Source organism: Bos indicus, chromosome 13 (assembly GCF_029378745.1).
Source record: "Bos indicus isolate NIAB-ARS_2022 breed Sahiwal x Tharparkar chromosome 13, NIAB-ARS_B.indTharparkar_mat_pri_1.0, whole genome shotgun sequence".
In the NCBI taxonomy this organism is placed as follows: Eukaryota; Metazoa; Chordata; class Mammalia; order Artiodactyla; family Bovidae; genus Bos; species Bos indicus.
The window spans coordinates 73,212,928-73,235,151 of NC_091772.1; the positions used below are offsets into that span (position 1 = coordinate 73,212,928).

The following is a 22,224-nucleotide window of genomic DNA, read 5'->3' on the forward strand; positions in this document are numbered from 1 at the left end:
TTGCACAGCTGCTAATAATAATAATGCGCTAATATCTACAGCGGATTGACTGTGTGCCAAGCACTGTGCCAAGGGCTTGACAGGTGTCCTCTCACGGATTCTCATCCCTACTCCGTGAGGCAGGTGGGAGAGTCACGTGGGTAAGCTCAGACTCTGGAGTCAGACATCTGGGTTTCAACGCCGCTTCTGACTCTTCCTAGCAGTGTCATCTTGAGCAACGTGCTTCACCTCTCCATGCCTGTTTCCTCATCTATAAAACAGGGATGGTGACAGTACCTGCTTCACAGAGTAGCTGAGGCTCTAATGAGTTAAGGGAGGTGAAGTGTCAGGATGTGATGTGACGGGCACCGTGTGTTAATCATCACTGTCTTCATCTTATAGAGTAAGAGACAGAAGCAGGAGTGATTAGACACTGTGGTCAAGGTCACACAACCACCAGTGGGAGTGTGGTCTCTAGACGCTGAAGACTTTATTTATTGCCATGACACATCATCCATTGTGGAAAATACCATGAAGGTGCAAACTATAAAACAAAAACTGTCCGTAATTCTGCAATTACAGTTAATATTTCCACCCCATGCAGGCATGTATATGTGCATGCTAGAGAGAAAGGGGAGAGACAGACAGATTGGGGGGGAGGGGTGGGGAGACAGCCACACAGACCGACAGAATCCAGGATTCGATCCCTCCAACTCCCACAACTGACTCCCAAGTCCGTGCTCTCAGCGCCATGGCATTGTCTCATTTCCCTCCCCTCCCCTGCCTTCATCTGGCCAACTCCACTCACCCCTTAAGTCTCAGCTTAGCTGCCTCCTTCCCTCCCGTCTCCGGTCATTTCCTCCAGCTCCAGCATCCCCCCTGTACCCTGCACTTGATATGTATGGCACTTACCACAGTAATGAGCAAATTATTCATTGTTCCTTTGGGTTCTCGAATGTCTAACCCCACCCCTACCCTCACCAGACTGTAAACTCCATGAAGGCAAAGACTGGGCTTGTCTTGATTCATCAATGCCTAGGACAGGGCCTGGCCATCAGCAACTACTGGAGAACAGGGAGACACGGAGGGGAGAGGATGGAGAGAGGGCGTAGGCAGGCCGGAGAAAGTTTGGGATTCATCCCCACCCTTCCCAAATCAGTGCCCCCCAGTGGAGTGCAGCTGAGAATCACACAGTCCCTGATCTGGAAGGGCTCTGAGTGTGGCAGTGAAAACTGGTATCAGCCAGACTTTGCAACTGCTGGAGAGAGAGAAAACATGCTCCGAATGCCAGGTGAACACCCAGGAGGAACAATCAACTCCACCTGAGACAAGAGAGGTGTGCTTCCTGGAGGAGGTGGCATCAGACCCTGAAAGGGAGGGGGAGGGCATCCGGAAAGATGAAATTGCCAATTTGCCAATTGCAGAGGCACGGGAGGTAGAAAATGCGAACAGGGCTGCCAAGAATGGAGGAGCCGATTTTTGCCTGGAAGTAACAACTGGCTGAAAAGGCTAGAAAGCTAAATCATCTGGCGCTCCCCAAAATTCATTTTCCTGTTCATCTTGCCACTTTCTGATACACTCTCCAAACACAGTCAGGCTTCACAGCTGCCAAGAGCCATCGTCCCCTACCCCTTCCACCTTTCCCACTTCAGTGACCGCTGGCCTGACCTCCTGGGGCCAGCTCCTGTTATTCTTGGCTGAGGGTTTCAGACAAGCCCTGGCGCCCACCCTATCCCCACCCCTCAACCAGTGCCCAATGGGGGTCATATAAACACCCCGGTTCCCTCACTCCTGGGGTGGGGTAACAGAGGTACATGTTGTACTCCAGGGGTCTGCATACTAGGGCCCATGAGCTAATCCAGCTCTCTGCCTGTTTTTGTAAATAAAGTTTTATTAGAACACAGCCCCACGCATCCGTTTATATACTGTCTTTGGCTGTATTCCAACAGTGTAATTGAGCAGCTGAGACAGTGACCTTATGACTCATAAAGACTAAAACATTCAGGGTCTGGTCTTTTTACACAAGTTTGCTGAGCCGTGTTCTACGGCCTCCCAGAGCTCCTGGTATGACCTGACTCGGTTGCCCTTTGTCAGGGGTAATGTGGCTGATAATACTGACTGCCTTTCTCACTCCCCTCCTAGAGTTCCACCCATCACCGTCATGAACCACGTGAACCACATACAACTGCTATGTGGCTGTTTTAACTCCCATAAATGGCAGTTTCCTATGGTTCAACCTAATACTTTTAAAAATATTTATGTTTGGCTGCACCGGGTCTCAGCTGTGGCACGCAGGATCTTTTAGTTACAGCATGTGGGATCTAGTTCCCTAACCACAGATCGAACCCAGGCCCCTGCACTGGGAGCATGGAGTCTCAGCCACTGGATGACCTGGGAAGTTCCCAACCTAATACTTGTACTCAAATGCTTGTTTCATGGGAAACACAAGCTAGGACAGCAAGACAAGCGTCACTGCGCCCATTTCACAGATGGGCCCTGATCTGTCTCTGTTTCTGCACACACGCAGCAGAGGTCAGCTCCGGGTTCTGGACTCCTTGTCCCCACCCCCAATCAAAGCCTTGCCAGGTAACTGCTACATGCAATGTCCTTAGAACACCTTCCAGGCTACCCAAGGCTTACAGTCAAGGACTTGTTTCACCTACAGAGGAAAGCAGGGCTCAAAGAGACCTCCCCAGGTTCACTCGGCTGGCAAATGGGGAAAATGAGGTTTCAAATCTAGGTTTTCTTACGACAAATTCCTGGCTCATTCCATGACAATCAGCTACCCCTTAGTCTTTCACCTCAAGCAGCCTGTCAGGGGCCCTGCCCACCTCTCTGGAAACCAAGCCGATTTTCCATGAGGCTCAGCTGAGATCAAACAGGCAAACATGCTCTGTCAGGCCCAAAAGGTTTTTATGTTTGCAAGGTACAAAATAGAAAACCAAGACAGACACCTTTCAAAGAGATACCTGGAAAGAAACCAACTGGGAAGCACAAAATATACATCTATAGTCATGAACAGAATCAACTGCAGCACAGACTGTTTTTATTTTCTTAGTTTTCTGGCTGTCCCGTGCAGCACATGGGATTTTAGCTCCCCAACCCGGGATTGAACCGACGTTCCCTGCAATGGAAGGCAGATTCTCAACCACTGGACCACCAGGAGTGGTGTAAAGTTCAGAAGTGTTGGAGGCAGGCGTGGTGCAGTGGTAAAGAATCCGCCTGCCAAGGCAGGGGATGCCAGAGACTGGGGTTCGATCCCTGGGTCGGGAAGATCCCCTGGGTAGGAAATGGCAGCTTGCTCCAATATTTTTGCCCGGGGAATCCCATGGACAGAGGAGCCTGGCAGGTTACAGTCCATGGGGCTGCAAAGAATCGGACCCAACTGAGCGCACACACTCATACACACTGGGATTGAAGCCCTGTCCTACCCTTCACTAGCTTGACTGTGGCCAAGCCAGGAATCCATCCAGACACTCGATTCTTCCAGCCCCACCTAACCCTGTGGCCATGCACACCTCACGGGACTGCAGAGAGGGCGACCTGTAACAAGGGTGGACACTGCCCAGCACAGAGCTGGCCACACCTGTTCTCCCCACTCTGTCCCCAAAAGTTCCCAGACAGGGGATGGGTGGACTCACCCAGGCAGAGCCCCTCTACCAAGGACACCTATCCCACAGCTGCTGTGAATTTCCGCCATTCTGGCTCCCAGCTGCCCCTCCCTTGAAGAACTTCTCTGAGCAGATCTGAGCTGCCTTGCCCCAAAAGTTATGCCCCCACCCTTCACGTGTGGGGCTCTCCACAGCCCAGGACTGTCTGATACAGGAGGACAGAAGGCTGATCAACCTTCTGATGCCATCTGCCCTCCAGAGCTTTCCCTGGGTCAGGCTGAGGCTGGCCTGGAGCAGAGTGATCATTATCAGCTGCTTTTTTTTTTTAATTTCTTTTTTGATGTGGACCATTTTAAAAGTCTTTATTAAATGTGTTACTATATTGTTTCTGTTTCATGTTTTGATTTTTTTGGCCACAAGTCATGTAGGATCTTAGTGCCCCAACCAGGGACTGAACCGTACCCTCTGTGTCGGAAGGTGAAGTCTTAACCACTGGACCACCGGGGACATCCCCAGTTGCTTCTTTTCCTGCTCATCCTGCATCCCAGTCTCACCTGAGATCACTGCGTGTCACCTGAACAGGAAGCTATGTCTCAGCCCAAGTCAGTGGGAGCAGGAGGGCACTCTCCCATCTTCTATAATCTTTTCAATCTGAAGGAGTCTAAGAACACCACACGTGTTCATTTCTCCCTCCCTCGCAGCACCCACCTGATCCCATCAGGGCCAGGCTCCCCAGCCTGGGGGTCCCTCTCCCCAAACTCAGCACAACCAACAGAAGCTAAGCAGAAGTGGCTGCAGCTCCCAGGGGCCAGATGGCTGCAGGGTGGGTGGGCCTGGGCCTGGGTGGGCCCCGGAGACCCCTGGTCCAGTCTTGGTGTTGGGCTCAGGCAGATGAGAGATGTTTCTCGGGGCATTTGCTGAGGAACTTATGAATTTCCATTCCAGGCCCCAGTCAGGGACACGTCCCCCCACCTGCTCCCAAGGCGACTACCAAGCAGCATTTCTCAGGGACCCCGAGGGCTGGAAATGAAGGAAACAGACTGGGAGCCTCCGGTGCCCATAGAGCCCAGGGTGGCCACCTGCATCACCTGGGAGAGAAGGAGGCCCTGGCTGGGCTTCCAGAAACATCCGTCCTGCCCCTGGTTTTGCCAGAGATGTGCTGCAAGGCTTTGGGCAAACCATGCAATCCCCGTCTGCGCCTCAGCAAGAGGACTTCAAGAGACTTCCGGCTTAAAGGTTCTGAGACAGTAACAGCTAATACTCTTAACATACCCTTACTGCTTGCAGGCTCTCCACAAAGCATGTCACAAATATGTACTCATTTAATCCTCCTGACATCATTAAGGCAGGAAGGAGTGATTACTAGCCCTTTTTGCAGCTGAGGAAACTGAGGCTCAATGAAGTAACTTGCTCAAGATCACACAGCCAGTAAGTGGTAAAGCCAGGCTTCAAACCCAGGACACCCAGCTATGGAGTGTGTACCATAACCACCGCTATGCTATACTTCCTGGGTATCATCTGACAACTCTTGAATCCTCACAGGACTGGGCACCGTCATAGTTTCCTATCTCTCAGTCATGTCTGACTCTTTGCAATTCCATGGACTGTAGCCCGCCAGGCTCTTCTGTCCATGGAATTCTCCTGGCAAGAATCCTGGAGTGGGGAGCCATTCCCTTCTTCAGGGGACCCTCGCAACCCAGGGATCAAACCTAGCACCACCATAACAGCTTAATAAGAATTTGCTAACTGGAAAAGAAAGAAAAAACTGGTAACCTAAAAGACCGAGATGATGGGAGTGGGATGAGGTAGCTGAGGTGTGAAGGAGACTGATGGTTCCCTGGGCGTCCTTTGGTGCTGTTTGGCTTTTCACCATATAAGAAGTTACAGTTCGGAGAAGGCAATGGCACTCCACTCCAGTACTCTTGCCTGGAGAATCCCATGGACGGAGGAGCCTGGAGGGCTGCAGTCCATGGGGTCGCTAAGAGTCGGAGACGACTGAGCGACTTCACTTTCACTTTTCACTTTCATGCATTGGAGAAGGAAATGGCAACCCACTCTAGTGTTCTTGCCTAGAGAATCTCAGGGATTGGGGAGCCAGGGGGCTGCCGTCTATGGGGTCGCGCAGAGTTGGACACGACTGAGGCGACTTAGCAGCAGCAACAAGTTATAGTCAGTAACGGCAGCATAAAGGGTTGTGGGGGCTGGAAACGGTGTTTGTCCAGGGGAAGGGACAAGAGACCCAGGAGATGGAGGAGCCCGGGGCCCTTTCAGCTAGGTAATTTTTGTGCTTCTAAAATGTACCATCTGCATATATTACTTAATGCAAATAATACTCATTCTTTTAAAAAGTGTTCAGGGACTTCCCTGAGGTCCAGTGGCTAAGAATCCACCCACCAACGCGGGGGACATGGGTTTAATCCCTGCTCCAGGAAGATCCCACATGCCACGGGTCAACTAAGCTCGTGAGCCACAACTCCTGAGCCCACGCACCTGGAGCCCATGCTTCGAAACAAGAGAAGCCACCACTCCGCAACTACTGAGGAGTCCCTGCTCACCGCAACCACAGAAAGCCTGCCCACAGCAACGAAGACCCGGCACAGCCAAAAAAAATTTTTGAATTTTAAATAGTAGTAGTGTTAGTCGCTCAGTCGTGTCCAACTCTGTGAGCCCATGGACTGTGGCCCACCAGGCTCCTCTGTCCAGGGGATTCTCCAGGCAAGAATACTGGAGTGGGTTGCCATTTCCTTCTCCAGAGGATCTTCCCGACCCAGAGATCAAACCCAGGTCTCCTGCAGTGCAGGCAGATTCTGTACAGTCTGAGCTATAGGGAAGACTCATTTAAAAATAATGGTATTCAGTGACCCATCAGCCAAGAATCAACTAGAGAGAAACTCTGGCAGGAGAGGGGATGCTCGAGGGATGAAAATGACCCTAGAGGCACAGGAAGGGGAGGAACACTAAGGAGGAGATGCGGGGTTGGGAGACTCTGGTTGTATCTAAACCAAGCCCACTAGACACCTCGCTATTCAGAGGCCCAAAAGACAATGGGAAGTGGCCTTAGGAGGTGCTGCGATCCAGTGGCTGAATGGAGACCTCTTCTCCTGCCTCCTAACGCAGCTTCTCAGGCTCCACCGGGCACACAGTGAACACCGTGTTTGTGTTCGGTACCAGAGCCAGGCGTCCCAACCGCAGGGAGCGCACTCCCACCATCCCGCCCTTCTGCACCCAGGATGTCCACAGCAGCAGGAAAGGCACCCCTGCAGCGGCCCAGACGCCGTCTATGCACCACACTCACCCCTGCAGCGGCCCAGACGCCGTCTATGCTCCACACTCTCCCCTGTAGCGGCCCAGATGCCGTCTATGCTCCACACTGGCATTTTCTCTCATTCTCTCAAGGTAGAGTTATTCACTCCAGTTGACAAAGGATGAGGCTGAGGTCCAGAACAGTGACATGTCAAGAGACATAGCTAGGACGTGGCAGAGACTCAAACCTGGGTTTGGGGTCCTCCAAAGTCTGTGCTCTTTCACGATCCTAAGCCACCCCTCTTGGAAGAGTACTTCCCATCAGTTGAGGACAAATCCCAACTGGAATATATTGGTGAATGCTTTTTGTCTTTAGATTCTGAATTTTATGGGACTGGATAAGATTCTTATCACATCATAAAGTCTGTCCCCGCCACGCTTTGAATCTGAGCTAAACCTCAACCTTCCCTAAGAAATTACCAGCGACCCCTTTCTTAGAAACATCTAAATAAACTGACTCAGTAAAGTCCCTCGGTAGAATTTCCCTACTTTTTACCCTTTTACATTGATGGTTCTTTTAATTTACTTCTTCCCAGTGGAGACCTGTCCTCAAATGAACCTCCTGGTTTTAATACATATTTCTGCCTTTCTTCAACGCAAGAAAGGGGTGGCATCCTATTCCCTTTGGTAAAAGATGCTAGGCCTGAGCCCCTCAGAATCTGCAGAGCTGTCTGAGGCCAATATGTCACAAAAGGATATTATGGGTTGATGTGTTATTCATGTCGACTCATTTATCATTTATACAGATGGTTTCCAAAAGGATTGATGGGGTCCTTCACATTAAACCCAGTGCAAAGCAGGGCAGCAGCTGAGACTCATCTGATCTGAGACCTTGTGATGGAAATAGGTGTGCCTGAAGACCACACCCGGGTACCGAATCTGGTACCCAATGTCCCAAGCATCTAAGACACCTAAGGAGACATCCCAGGTTCAGAAGAACCCTTCATTTCTCTCCAGCTTTTTTCTCTAACCCAGTGATTCTCCAAGTAGGGTCTGGACCAGTATCAGCATCACCTGGGAACTTGTTAGCAATGAGATTTTTCAGGAACTTCCTTGGCAGTCCCGTGGTTAAGACTCTGAGCTTCCACCACAAGGGGAGTGGGTTCGATCCCTAGTTAGGGAACTAAATCCCACATGGTGTGGCCAAAAAATTTTTTTTAGTAAATGAGATTTTTAGGTCCCAACCCAGACTGAAGGAGAAACTTGGAGAGAGGCCCAGCAATCTATGTTTCAACAAGTCAACTTGATGATTCTGACCCGACAGTAACAACCACAACGACAGTGGTAACCCCTAACTGAGCATCTACTATGTGCACAGGATTAAACCATAATCTCACTTGTCCTTATAACTGAGGACCACATGCCCAGCTCTGAGGTAGGTGTGTTTTGTGCATTATGTCCATTTACTCCCTACAATAACCTTTTGAAGAACTTACTTTTTTTTTTTTTTTTGGCCGCATCACACAGCATGTGGGATCGTAGCTCCTCAACCAGGGAGCGAACCCATGCCCCCTGCAGTGGAAGCACAGAGACTTAATCACTAATGGGACAGCCAGGGAAGTCCAAGAACTTACCATTATTATGCCCCCATTTTACAGATGAAGAAACTGAGTCCCAGAGAGCTGAAGCCACTGGCCCAAGGTCGCACAATTCAGAAATGGCAGAGGTGAGATAAAAATTCAGGTGTGTTGGATTCCAAAGCCACGTTCTTTCTGTCCCACCCTGGAAGCTCCCCAGAGTTTCCCAGCTATATCACCCCGAGAAGCAATACAGCTGGGTCAGATGAGAGCTGAGGAGGAGAGAAGGGGCAAGCAGAGAGAACCTGCCTGGGCAGAAGAAGCCCAGACTCCACACTACCTTCCAGCTACAATGGCAAAGGAAGCCACATGACGCATTTAAAGTCACCTGTGTCTAAGGAACTCAAAAGACTGGGATTCAGGAGGCGGTAGCTCTTGGCTTCTCTCTGACTTTACCCAGCTGGGGGTCTTTCTCCTTCCCACTCTGAACCTCAGTTACCCGCATTCATATTCCTTATCAGTGTCTACAAGGCTCACTTGTGCCCCCAGCTTGCTTCTCTGACCTCACCTCCCCTCATGCAGCTTAATCACACTGGTCTGCTTTCTATTCCCTAAACACCCAAATTCATGCTGACCTCAGGGCCTTTGCACCACCTGTTCCATACGCCTAAATCCCTCTCGCCCTTCATACTCCCATGGCTGGCTCTTCATCATTTAGGCCTCATCTGTCACCTCTTCAGTGAGCCTTTCCGGACTACCTTATTTCATGTCCTACTCCATCAACCTGTCTTTTCATTTCACTTAACACAGACTGAAATTTATTGCTTAATTGCTTCCCTGTTTATTATCTGTCTCTTCCACTCCAGAACATAGCTCCACGAGAGCAGAAACTGTCTGACTTGTTCCCCAGATATAGCCCCAGCACCTAAAGAGATGTTTGGCACTGAGCAGCTAATTAAATATGAGTTGAAGAAATAATAACACCAAAGAAGAAAACCTAGACTCAAAGGCCAGAGGCCTGGATCCTTAACGGTGACCTTGGCAAGGTGCTCTGCCTCACTGAGCCTCAGTTTCCCTCCTTGCCTAAAGAACAGCATGGACTAGACGCTCTCCAAGGGGCCTTCGAAGATCGCTAGTCTAGGAAAGCCAGACCTGGAAGCCACCCAGCTGGTCCATCCAGAAGAGGCACCTGGCCAGGGTCCCTGCAGCAGCTGCCCCCTCCCCACCCCCACCCGCATCCCTGCCCAGCCACGCAGTCATCTCACTCCCCCGTCGCAGAAACTGTTAATGAAGTGCGCACTGCTAAATGCAGTTACAATTACGGGGGCTAAGAATAAGGCGCTGACATCAGCCTTGTCAGTTTCCGAGTGAATCAGAAGGGGAGGGGGGAGGAAGGAGAAAAGGGGAGGGGGGATGGCGCTCCGGAGCTGTCAAGTGGAAATAGCACAGCGTTAAATATAATCCAGCATTGGCCTACATCGGTCTGGAGAGGCAGGTGATAGATCGGCCCCCAGGGCTGAGGCAGACAACTGGATTCTTCAAGGAGGCCAGGCAGTCCTGTGACGGGGATCATCCAGGAACCGATGGGCAGGAAGGCACTCCAGAGAGCTGGGGTGAATGGAGTGGGATGGCAGATCCCAGAGGGGCGCATCTGAAGCTGAACAGGCCCTCATACCCTCGCCTTTGTCAGTGGCTGCTTGGCCAGCCCAAGCACAGCCGCCAGGCCTGACACTGCCCTTTCCCACCTGGAATCTCATTTCAGGCCGGGGGGCAGAGGGTGGTCTCTGGAGTCAAACACGCCTGGGTTTGAATCACTACTGTGCAACCCAAGAAAGTCACAAAACTACACCACGCTGCCTGGCTTTTCCTCATCTGCAAAATGGGTACATCGACAACAGTAGCTATCCCTTCCGGCTGCTGTAAGATGCAGGAAGACTACGACACTGTGCACAGGAGAACAAGCCTTTCAAGCAGTTTTATTTTTACAATGCTGAGACATGCTCAGACAAGGATAATTAACCCCTTTTTCAAGAGCAGGAAACTGAGGCCCGGGACTTGCCTGAGGCCCTAACACCAAAGTAGAGTCAAATCCAAGCCCCATCGAGTAAATGGGGAGGGTCGGGAGGGAATTCCAGTCAGTCATTCCAGGGGACTGGGGGTGAGGGTGGGAATTTGAGCTTTGACAGGAAGACAGTGGGCTTGACTGTCAAGGGGGGGTACACAGATGACATTGGGGGGGGGGGGCATCTACACCCTCTGAGCACATTCTCCAAAACTGGTGCCTTTCCAACAACTCTTAAAAGAAATGTTGAAGCGATGGTTGTTAAGGCCCCCGGGAAGAGATATTAGGGGAGGCAGAGGAGGAGAAAAGCCCTGAGATGAGAGAGAGAGGGTCAGCTGGCTTGTGTCTGCTCTCCACCTCTCCGCCCTGCCCTCTCTCAGCCTTCAGTCAGAACAGGCTCACCTCTGGATGGAGGTGGGTAAGGAGGAAAGCAGCGCAGAGTTCTCAAAGGGAGACGAGGCAATGGGTCCCTCCTTTTCCCTTCCCACCAAACACAAGCAAGGGGGGGCCTCTCTGATGCATGCAAACGCCAAGGAAGCTGCAGCCATGAGTCTGGCAGCTTGGGGACAAGGAAGAGGGGGCGCCAGAGCGGGGAGAAAATTTTCGGAAAGAGCCCAACAGCATCAGAACAGATCCGGAGGCCAGTGAGCTGTGTACTGGGGGAAAGGATGACTCCTGTATATGCTATTTTTCTGAGATGCATCTTTCAGGGTCATTCAAGATAGCAGAGTTTGGGGTCCACACACTCACCCCACCCACAGCTTGAACTATGAGAAGAGCTGGTTCCATTCTTTACTGTGCCTCAGTTATCCAAATCCAGAAGAGTTCTACCCAATTCCCAGCCCATAAAGGAGATTACAGCACTTGGTGGTAACTTAGGGAAAGTGGCAGAGGGGGGACAGGAAGTGGCATGCCCCAGGGATGACGGTGCCATCTTGCGCCCTCCAGCGGCCCTGATCCTGAAGGATATTTTCAGGCTCCTCCCCTCACCATTCCTCCTCATCCACCCAGCCCCAGCCCCCCTTTAGGGCCTAAGTTCTGTGTTCCCTCCACCTCAGGGTGGAAGGGGTGGTTCAGCAGGACATTTTGTTTCCCAGAAAAAGCTCAGGTCAAATTTCAAGGACAAAAGTTAGCACTGGGGCTGGGAAAGAAAACTCTGCCAAGAGGAGTAAACTGGGGAAGGGAGGGGGAGTCCAGGGCGGGTCATTCCAGGTGCCTGGGCGGGGGCGGGATTTGGAGCTCTCGTTTCCCCTGCTGAGATCTATCTGGCAAGACAGGAGTATCTCTTCCCCACCAGCCAGGAGAGGTAACGCAGTCAGCCCCCTCCATTTTCCCTCTGTCCAAAAATAAGGGGAGTGGGTTTCGGCACTAGTTGGTACGTCCCAGCCATCAGGCCACCCCACCCATCAGTTTTGGCCTGATCGGAAGAAGGCGGTACCACGAAGGGCTTTCCAGCTCAGAGATGTGGCCCGAACTGCTAGGAGAGGGACCGGTAGCCGGCCGGTGTTGCCATGGCAACTTCCTCCCTGCAATGGATCGAAGCATCCTATGGGCAAATCGGAGCTGGCTGCTCCAGCTTCTCCGCCCCTCTCCCAAGCGGGTGGGGGAGAACTGGACGCCAAAACCACTTGGTCAGACTCAGGGACACCATCCTCAATTTTAGACCCTGATGTAGCAATCCCCTTTGGCATTTGCTGGAAACTGGAGACACTCTCCAGACAAGCTCCCCAGCCGTGCCCCAAGGCAGACTGGCAGGTCTGGGACTGAAGATGTAATAAAAACAAACTGTTAAAGAGAACGGGGACATGGGGCGCTGGGTGCTCCCCACCCTCTTGTTCCACATGCAAGTCCCCCAAATCCCCATCTTTAAACCCCTCCCAAGAAGGAGGGCCCAATTGTGCCTTAATAGCTATAACAATGCAATAAAATTAGCTTATAAGCTAACGTTTTGAGAATCAGGCTTCCCCCTGCCTCAAACCCACAGATTCCTTTCTACAATCTTGCTCAGAAACAAGCCTTACTTCTTGGTAAGAAGAAAGATGACTAGCTAACAGCTACCGAGAGCCTGTCTAGTGTCAGGCGCTGTACTCTGCCCTTTCCATAGCACACACAGCGCAACAATCAACCGCATAGATGCTTGAGGCAGACCGCTCAAGTTCAGACCCTACTCCCTCATGTCCTGGCTCAGCGACCTCGAGTGAATACTCTCTCTGCGTCTCAGTTTTCTTCTCTGAAAATGGGGATGTTAACATGAATTGTGTCTCAGTTTTCCCATTTGAAAATGGGGACTGTCAAATGTTAATTTTATAGACTTGCTGTGAGGAAAGAAAACAATATTGAAAGTGCCTAGGAGAATACTTAGCAGAAGGAATCATTTAAAAAATGTTTACCCTCTGTGGTCCATGCTCTGATTTTCTTCCTGTTATAGATAAGAAAGCAGAGGTCACATGTCTAACTGCCCCCTGCCCGACCCCTCCTCAATTACAAAGCCAGAAGGAGCCAGGTTGAGCCATGAAGACACAAACATGAAAAATGCCTCCCAAAAGCATGCCTCTCTAAAGCCCCAGTATCTTTATGAAAAGGGGCAAAGCAGTGTAAAAATTGGGTTCAGAGTGCACAAGGGAAGATGCTTCTTGGGAAGAATTCTAGGGATCCGCGGTGACCAGCCTCCTGAGCCCCAGGGTGGCTAGAAAGGGGAGGAAGGGGCAGCTTCCTTTGCTGACAAAATGTCCAAGGCTCCCAAGCTCAAGGCAGGAAAGTGCTCTGGCCCAGTTAAGGCTAATGAAAGTCTCCTCCTCACAGTTTCTCAGGAAACCAGCTGAAGGGTAGCATATAAACTCTGAAGATGGCTCTGCATCAATCGAGTTGATGAAAAAGATGCAGTGGACAGGAGGTGGAAGCAGCAACAAAGGGAGGACCCTAGATAAGCCACAGGACCATCAGGGGCACCCCTGGGCCACCGGGAACAGAGAGGGGCATGAAACAGTTAGGCGAGGGAGCCGAAGAGAGAAAGGTAAAGCCAAGTCAGTTCCGACAGCCCTCCAACTGCAGCAGTCTCTGTCCACTATCTGAGACATATTCAAACTGCTTTTCGAAATTAGTTCAGCATGGTGCTGCTCTAAAAGAATAAACCTAAAAGGCTTTTTTTTTTTTTTTAAGGAGAAAATTAATGACTTTGAGAAGAACAAGAAAAATTAAGAACCAAGACAACGTTCCCTACTTCCGATTCTCACCAGACACTCATTAGCCTTCCGGAAATGAAATTTCACCTTCTCCCTCCCCCTCCCAAATTCGAAGCATCCCTTAAGATGAGCAGTTGAGCACAAGATGCCCAAACCAAACTCTTGGCTGTCGGCAGCTCCCTGGGGCCTCTTCACCTGGAAACCATTTTCTACACAGAGAGATCTGACTTTAAAAAAAAAAAAATCATCTTTCAGAGACGGGACTAGTGCTTTACTGGAAAGAGAACCGGAAACCTGATTTTAGTCTCGGCTCTGTGCCCGCCTCACTGGGTGACCTTGGGTTATACACACACACATAGGGACTTCAACCTCACACACATTCACACACACACATCCATGTGGGGGCAAAGAGACGTTGGACAAGACGATTTCTAGGTCCCCCAAGTGAAAAAAAAGTTAAGAATTTGAAGAAATCTGCTGGGGGAAAAAAAAGCAGGGGAAAAAAAGCAGGTGGACCTTTAAAAATCTCTAATATTGCATGAAGTTACCTATTGTAACTTAAGTGAAACCAGAGCAAGTCGCCTGCAACCAATGATAATAACCAAAGCATCTGAATCATGACAAGGAGCATGACTCTGGAGAAAATCCCAACTGTCCCTACCACAGGGACAGTTGGCTCTTGAGACCTAAGTGGCCTGTTGAACTTCAGGAGTGTCCTTGAACATCAAGGGAGGGATGGGGGAGCCCGCCCACCGAGGCAGGTGGGGCTCCCTCCCCAAACCCCCAGTTGAGCCAGATTCCCTCTCTCTGATTTTGCTCCAGGGGAGGCCACTGGGTTAGGAGAGCCCCTCCACCCCTCCTCACCTTGCCTTGTCCATGATAGTAATAATACACCCTCCCTCAGCTGCATCAAGGGGGAAGCGAAGCCTCAGTTATTCTTTCTGTAAAATGGTGATTCTATAAATTGGCTCTGCAGTAACCATCTTCACTCCACCCCCTCTTCAGGTCAACACCAAGAAGGCTGTGTCAGGGGTCAGCCTCACATGCCCCCATTCACCCACTCAGCCAACACATTCTGCTGCAGAACTTTCTCCCCACTTGCCTCCTGCTCCAACAGGAAGAGGTGAGCACCCATCACCCACCGCTCCATCCAAGGCTTATCAGATAACTGGCTGACCAGATACGCGTCCCTGTAGGCAGAGAGTCTTAAGCAGGGCCCTTGAACTCCCTAAAACTGTGGACAAAAATGTTTGGATGGTGCGTGTATGTATTTGGGGGAGAACTCATCCGTATTGTCATCAAGTTCCCCAAAATGTCAGGAAACCATTTTGCTCCTCCCCACCACACACTCCCCTCCCCTTTCATCCCCTCACTGAACTAAAATACTCTCAGATCAGCATACAAAACACTTGTAACTTAACCCTTGTGTCTGAGGTACCATCATCCCATTTTACAGACCAGTATATGGAGGCTAGAGGCGGCACGACTCGCCCAAGGTCACGGCTAATAAGGAGATAAGCAAGCCCAAGACCGGAACATGATTCCGACTCCCTCTCTGGCACTCTTTGGGGAACTCTCACCCAAAGCCCTCTAGCTACCCCACCTGTTGGTGGATTCGCTTCCTCACCGCAAAAGCGTATCCGAAGCCCTTCTGTTTCCTCTGTCTGGTCCCAGGGCCGCCAGGAGCCGGTTTCTCCACATTTCCCCGCCCCTTGGGCTCTGGCCGAGGTTGCGCGCAGGCCTGGGAGCCTGAGGTTCCGGCCGATGAATGGTGGCCCGGTCCAGCCCACCCAGAAAGGCCACTCCAGGCCCAAGAGCACCCGGGATCAGAGGCACACTCCGAAGGGCGCGCAGGTGTAGAGTCGGCGCCGCCCTACGCCTCCCTCCGGGACCAGCCGGGAGGAACCGAGAGGAAAGGCCGTCCCCCGGCCGGTCCCCTCAAGGTCCACCCCAGCCCTGGAGCCCGAAGCCCCCGCCCCTGGGGAAAGACGAGAGACAAACGGGGGGCGCTCAAGGCCCTGGGCGCAGGGCAGGGGTCTGGCACTGGGAGTCTCAGGATGCAGCCAAGACAAAGATGGAGCAGGAAGGTTGCGCGCCACCTCCAATGGCGGGGGGCGCGTCGGAGCCCCGCGGGTGAGGCGGCCAGAGCCCCGGTGTCTGAGGAGGGGGCACTTATAGGAGGCTCGGGGAGGGCGGCAGGTCGGATGCAGGGACAAGAATGGGAGCATTCAGTTGGCGCAGGTGAGTAGGGAGAGCTAAGTCCAGGAGACCCAAAGGGCCCACCTGCGGAAAAGGGGTGAATGGCAGAGGATCTAGGTCCCTGAGGGCGGCGGGAGGCGAGAAGACCCCACACCCTAGAGACTCTGAGGTCCCGTGGGTGGGAAATTAGACCCTGGGGGCGCATCCCCGAGCGTGGTTGGGATTGGGGGTGGGGAGGGAAGAGTGGCCACCTCTGAGGGCGCACCGGGTCGGGGACGGGGCCTCGGGATCCGGCTCCCGGGACACCCCCCGGGGGGCGGGGGCGGGCCGCGCGCTTACCCGCGTCCTCGTCGTCGAAGGAGTTCATACACGGGAAGTAGATGGCGAGCGCCTCGAAGGAGGCGGACAGGCTGAGGCGGCTCTGTGAGCGCTCCATGCCCGCGCCGGCGCCGGGCGCCTCGGCCGCGGCGGCGGCGGCGGCGGCCGGCTTGGGCAGCTTGGCCGCCCCATTCTTGACGCGGAGTACTGCGCGCGGCGTGGTGGCGGCGGCCCGAGGCCGGGCCGGGGCTCCGCGGCGGGGCTGGCGGGCGCGGCGGGGCCGGCGAGCGGGCGGGCCGGGAGCTGGCGGCGCGCGGAGCCCGAGGCGCGCGGTGCTCCCGGCGGCGGCGGCAGCGGTGGCGGCGGCGGTGGCGGCGCAGCTCGCTCTGGCCCGCGGCGCCCCCAGCCGGCCGCGCGGGGCGGGCTCCAGCCGCCGCCGCAGCCAATCGGCGCCGCCCGGGGGAGGGGGCGCCGCGCGCGGGGCGTGGGAGCCGGAGGGCGCGGGCGGGGCCCCTCCTCCCCTCCCGGGCCCGCAGGTTGTGCGCGCCCCGAGCGACGAGCGCGCCGACTACTGCGGCCCCACGCTGTCCCCACCCCCACACTGAGCCCCCCAGACGCCCCGAATTCCAGGCGTCCGGTCCCCACCTGAGACCGGCCAACCCAGGGACAGAAACGCAGTCGAAAGGGACACAGTCACGGTGACCGGCACCGGAGACCCTCAGGTTCACACGTGAACCTGCAGAGCAGCTCAAACAGGCACCCCCACGACTGCATCCACTTGTGCAGGACACACGACGGACACCCTCAGACTTACACACCCAGAGAGATTCACCCAGACTCACTCATAGCGACACTTGGAGAACCCAAGGACAGAACCCCTTAGACTCCAGACACCCCTAAGACCCCCACAGGTAGGTACATCCACGGACACACACAGATTCACACCCAGAGACCTGCAGACACACTCTGAGGAACAAATAGGCACACCCTTGGCCACATAGGAGACCCTCAGAACCCAAACGAACTGAGAACTTCGGATGGACACACACACCATCGTGAACCCACAGTAGCCACAGAATCCACACTCACAGACACCCCTACTCAGTGACACACTCATACTCAGTGACCAGGCCTGCATGGAGAGACACTAGTGCCCCTCCAACACTGAGCTCTTTCACAGGGATCCAGGCACACCCAGAAACACCCTGACAAACACCATCAGACTCACACAGTCACCCTCAGACTCAGACACACCTCAGTGGGCACACACAGGTTCACACCCAGACTTAGTCACTCCTGGTGATGGATATATTCTGATGCATAGACACCCGCAGACTCATACAGGGACACTGAGAAACACTCCACCAGACTCACATGTTCACTCAGACACTCCCACGTATAAACCCCCAGGGACTCACACACACACACACACACACACACACACACACACACACAGATAATGCAGAGCCCCCTAGATGAACACAGTCATAACTCGAAACCTGCACTCGGTTCGCTGGCCTTGACCCAAGACCTAGGTCCCTACATAGTTGGGCCCAGATGTCTAACTTTTCCCAGCTGTTCCTACATCTGCTTCAGGAAGCAGCCTGCTGAGATGGCAAGAGCACAGTTTCCATCCAGACTGTGATGCTATCCTTCACCTGCCTGTTTTTCCATCTGTACAGGAGAGATGCAACCCCCGCCCCACTTTTGGATGGTGGTGAGGATTAAGTAAGATAACGTGTATTAGTTTTCAGTTGTCGTATAACAAAGAGACTTAAAAAAACACACCCATTTATTAGTTTACCATTCTCTCAGTCAGAGGTCTGAGCAGGCTTGACTGGGTTCTTTGCTTAGGACTTCACAAGGCATTGGCCAGACTGGGTTCTTATCTGGAGGCTCTTGAAAAGAATTGGCTTCCAAGCTCATTCAAGTTGTTGGCAGTATTTGGTTCCTCGGAGCTGTAGAACTGAGGGTCCCATTTCCTTTCTGGCTTTCAGCCAGAAGTCACTTGCCATTCCTAGAAACAGGTCTGTGGTCCTTGCACATGGCCTCTTCATCTTCAAGATCGTTATTAGGATGTCAAACACATCTCCTCCTTAGCAATTCTCTCACCTCCCTTCTACTTCCTGGACTGAGAAAGCTCTGCTATTAAAGTGCTTGTGTGATTAGATTAAGTATGTATGTGTGTATATATATATATATATATATATATATATATATATATATATGCGTGTGTGTATATATATTAATAGAGAGACAGGCTTCCCTGGTCGCTCAGCAGCAAAGAATCCGCCTGCAATGCAGGAAACACAGGTTCCATCCCTGGGTAGGGAAAATCCTATGGAGAAGGAAACGGCAACCCACTCCAGTATTCTTGGAAATCCCATGGACAGAGGAGCCTGGCAGGCTTCAGTCCATGGGGTCATAAAGGAGTCGGACTTGACTTAGCAGCTAAACAACAACAGTGATATAGATAGACACACACATATATATATGTGACATTCTGTGCATATATCATATATCACTTGTAAGATACATATGTATGCATGTATTTTATAGCACATGTGTGTTCATGTATGTGCACCTGCATGCGTGTGTATGAGGGTATCTCACCCAGCCCGAGGGGATCTAAGAAGGCTTCTTTGGAGAGGTGACATTTAAGCTGAAAATGCTATGTGCCTGGCACTGTTCTTGGCCCTGGGGATATAAATACCAGCAAATGAAATAAAGTCACTGCCCTCACATTTGCATTTAAAAATCATCTCTGGGACTGCTCTGGGAGGAATGGATTGGAGTGAATTTAGCGGGTTGCTTCCCCCTCTTCTCTTCAGATAAATCCTGATTTGAACCCAAAAGCCACTGATTGTTTCTAAAATGCAAATGGAAGGGGAGGCTGAGAAAGAATGTCCCGTGGGAAGGTGAAATGGAGGAGGTGGGGGGACTGTGGGTCCCGAGGCCAGATGGGAGGCTGTGGGCCCCGGGTGGGAGGCAGCAAGGGCCAAGGCTGGAGAGAGGGCAGGAAGGGCTGAGCCTGAGAAAGTTGCTGAGACAACCTTGGGCAGGATTAAGAGGAAAGCTGGATGGGTGAGGATTGGGAAGGGAAGGGGGGAGCAAGGCACTGCCAAGCTTTGCAGCATCAAGAGAAAACGGCACAGATGGATGAAACTCCTCCTCTTCAGCATCCGTCCTCTAAGATGAAGCGCAAAGTGAAGTGGCCCCAAAATGTTCCGTGTGTAGCAAGACTCAGGTGAGCGCCTTTCTAGAGGAAGGGAGAGGCAGCTGGAAGGTAGCTGAGCCCAAGAGAGCCCTGGTTGCTGCTGATAAGAAAAAGACTGATCCTGTTTGTGTTCTGCCTGCTGGGGTAGGGGTGTGTGGATATGTGTGTGTGTGCGCATAAGCATCTCTGTGGGTATGTCTCTGAATAGATGGGCACTTCTGCATATCTGTGTCCTTGTCTGTGAATGACCTTGTTTCTAAATATGTCCTTGGAAGATGCATATCTTTATGTTAAGTGAATCCAATCTGGCTTTAAATGCAACATACATCCTGGTCTTCGTATGCACTGGTGTGTGTGTGCATGTGTGTGTGAGTGAGTGTGTGCATGTATGTGTGTGTGTGTGACAAGAGACACAAGAGAGACAGAGACACAAGAGAGCACTTGTCTGTTTTTCTATGTGTGTGATCCACACCACATGTCCCAGTCTGTGTGGGTCTGTATCTGCTTGAGTGGGCTGGTGTCTCCTGCTGATAGTGTGTGCTTCTCAGCATCTCTTTTACCTCTTAGTATATCAGGATCCGTGTGTGTGTGTATGTAACTAGGCTGTGTTGGTTTTATTTGGGTATCAATGTTGATGTCTGCTCTTGTCCATGTGTGTATGTATCTGTCCCCTTAAATCCTGGTAGTGAGAATTTATCCTTGACTGTGTGTGAAGGCTGCTGTCTGTGAACTTGTCCATGTAGGCTGGTAGCTTGAGAGGGGACTCATCTTCTTGGATTAATTTTTGCATTTAATTGGCTAACACAAGACTGAGATGATGGGGATAGAGATATTAAGATCTGTTATTAATTCCAAGTCCCTTAGACAACTGTCTTAACCATTCATTTATGCTTCCAACCATCCATTCAGTCATCCACCCAACTATCCACCCTCCCACTCTTTCATCTCAATTGCACTGATACTCACTAGCTACATAGTGACACTTACTAGCTACATAGTTCTCTCTCTTAGACAAATGACTTTATCTCTCTGTGTCTCTGTTTTCTCATCCATGAAATGGGAATAATACCCAATAGATATGGAAATAGGGGTGTGGGAGTTAAGTGAGATATTGCATATAAAACACTAACTACATGGCATAATGCATAGTAAGTGCTTTCTACATTAACTATTATCATCATCATTGTGGCAGCCAGTATATTTCAGCAAATTCTCATCAGCACTTTACTACGGGCCAGCCCTGAGCTAGGAGCTGGTGGGGCCCTACTATAGCAGAGGCCATTAGGTGCCTCTGCCACCGCCTTCTGGTGTGACCTTGGATAAAACCTGTGCCTGCTCTGGACCATACAATAGATAGAGCACACTTCCCTTACCTCTGTTATGGAAATTCTTAGTGCACCTGACCTTCACAAACTGCAAAGAGCTGTGCACAGTTATGGAGCAGGCTGGGGACCCCTCCCCTGCCAAGCCTAAGAATGGCAGGGGCCTGTCCTGGGTCATCTGGAGAGTCAGGCAGAGTTGGAACAAAGCCAGGACCCATTTTCACTGTGGGGCTTAGGCCGCTGCTTCCTCCCAATCCCTGCTGGACTCTGTTTTTCCTCTGGGGAAGCATTTGATATTCTCTCATGGTAGGAGACAAGCGTGGGGGAGCAGGGAGCGAAGAGGGGCAGGAACACACATTCTGGTCCAGGAAGAGCATCTTCACTTACTATTTGGTGAGGGGCCTTATGGCTAAAAAAAGAAAGAAAGAAAAATAATAAAGGAATTGGGTAGGGGGTGTGATTTCTGCCCCTCAAAACCACCCTTTAGGACAAAAGAGAGAGAAAGAAAGAAAGAAAGGGTAGAAAGAGACAGAGACTAGACAAGAGACAGGGACATAGTAATAGAGAGATGCGAGAGGCAGAGAGCAAAAGAGGCAGAGACAGAAACAAGAGAGAAGGAGAGAGAGAGTTAGAGATGGGAAGACAGAAGGAATGAGGTCAGGCTTTACCGCACACCTGGTTTGAGCTTCTCCAAAGCAAGACTTACTGCAGTAGCCCTTGCATCAGGCGCTGCTGCACTTCTTGAGTCATCCTCAACTAACACATACACACATACTCACATTCACACACTCACACACACACACACACACATACTCACAGAGCAGCAGGTGGAGGAGGAGGCAGGGGCTTGAGGTAGGGGCAGATTCTGGCCATAAGAAACCTCCCGTGTGACCTTAGGCAGTGCTAAGCCACTGTGTTCTCATTTGGAAGATAAACTTCAAACCTCATTCAGTGACTTCAAGGCTAAATGGTATGATGCGGTAAAAGAGTTGTAGAAATAATGGAGAAAAAATTGGAAAAGAACCTTTAGAACTAGACAAGCTGATTTTACAGTTCATAGGAAAAATAAACATGTAAAAATTGTCAGGAAACGAGTTGGGAAGAGTACAGAAGAATGAAAGATAATGAGCCCTATCAGATGGTAAAACATTATAAAACTACAGTAAGGTTTTTTTATATAATTTTATTTATCTATATTTGGCTTGCTGGGTCTTTGTTGCTGTGTGGGCTTTTCTCTAGTTGTGGAGAGCAGGCTTCTCATTGAAGTGGCTTCCGTTCTGAGCACAGGCTCTAGGGTGCATGGGGCTCCCGTAGTTGCAGGAGGTGAGCTCAGTAGCTGCATCACCAGGGCCCTGGAGCACAGGCTCAATAGCTGGGGCACACGGGCTTGGTTGCTCCACGGCACACGGGATCTTCCTGGATCAAGGATCGAACCTGTGTCTCCTGCATTGGCAGGTGGATTCTTTATCAATGAGCCATCAGGGAAGCCCAAAACTACAGTAAGTTTTGCAAAG

General features: G+C 51.6%; 1 protein-coding gene across 3 annotated transcripts in view; it reads right to left on the bottom strand.

The window, feature by feature from the left end:
• The window catches only part of RIMS4 (regulating synaptic membrane exocytosis 4), a 72,212-nt gene extending 55,885 nt beyond the window's left edge, over positions 1-16,327 (bottom strand). For all 3 annotated transcript variants that reach the window (XR_011570234.1, XM_070801738.1, XM_070801737.1), the window contains exon 1: positions 16,193-16,327. Coding sequence is in view for 2 of the 3 variants with exons in the window: in XM_070801738.1 (XP_070657839.1) it covers positions 16,193-16,289 (97 nt within the window). In the remaining variant the exon portion in view is untranslated. The remainder of the gene's footprint in view (positions 1-16,192) is intronic.
• Positions 16,328-22,224: the final 5,897 nt, after the last annotated feature.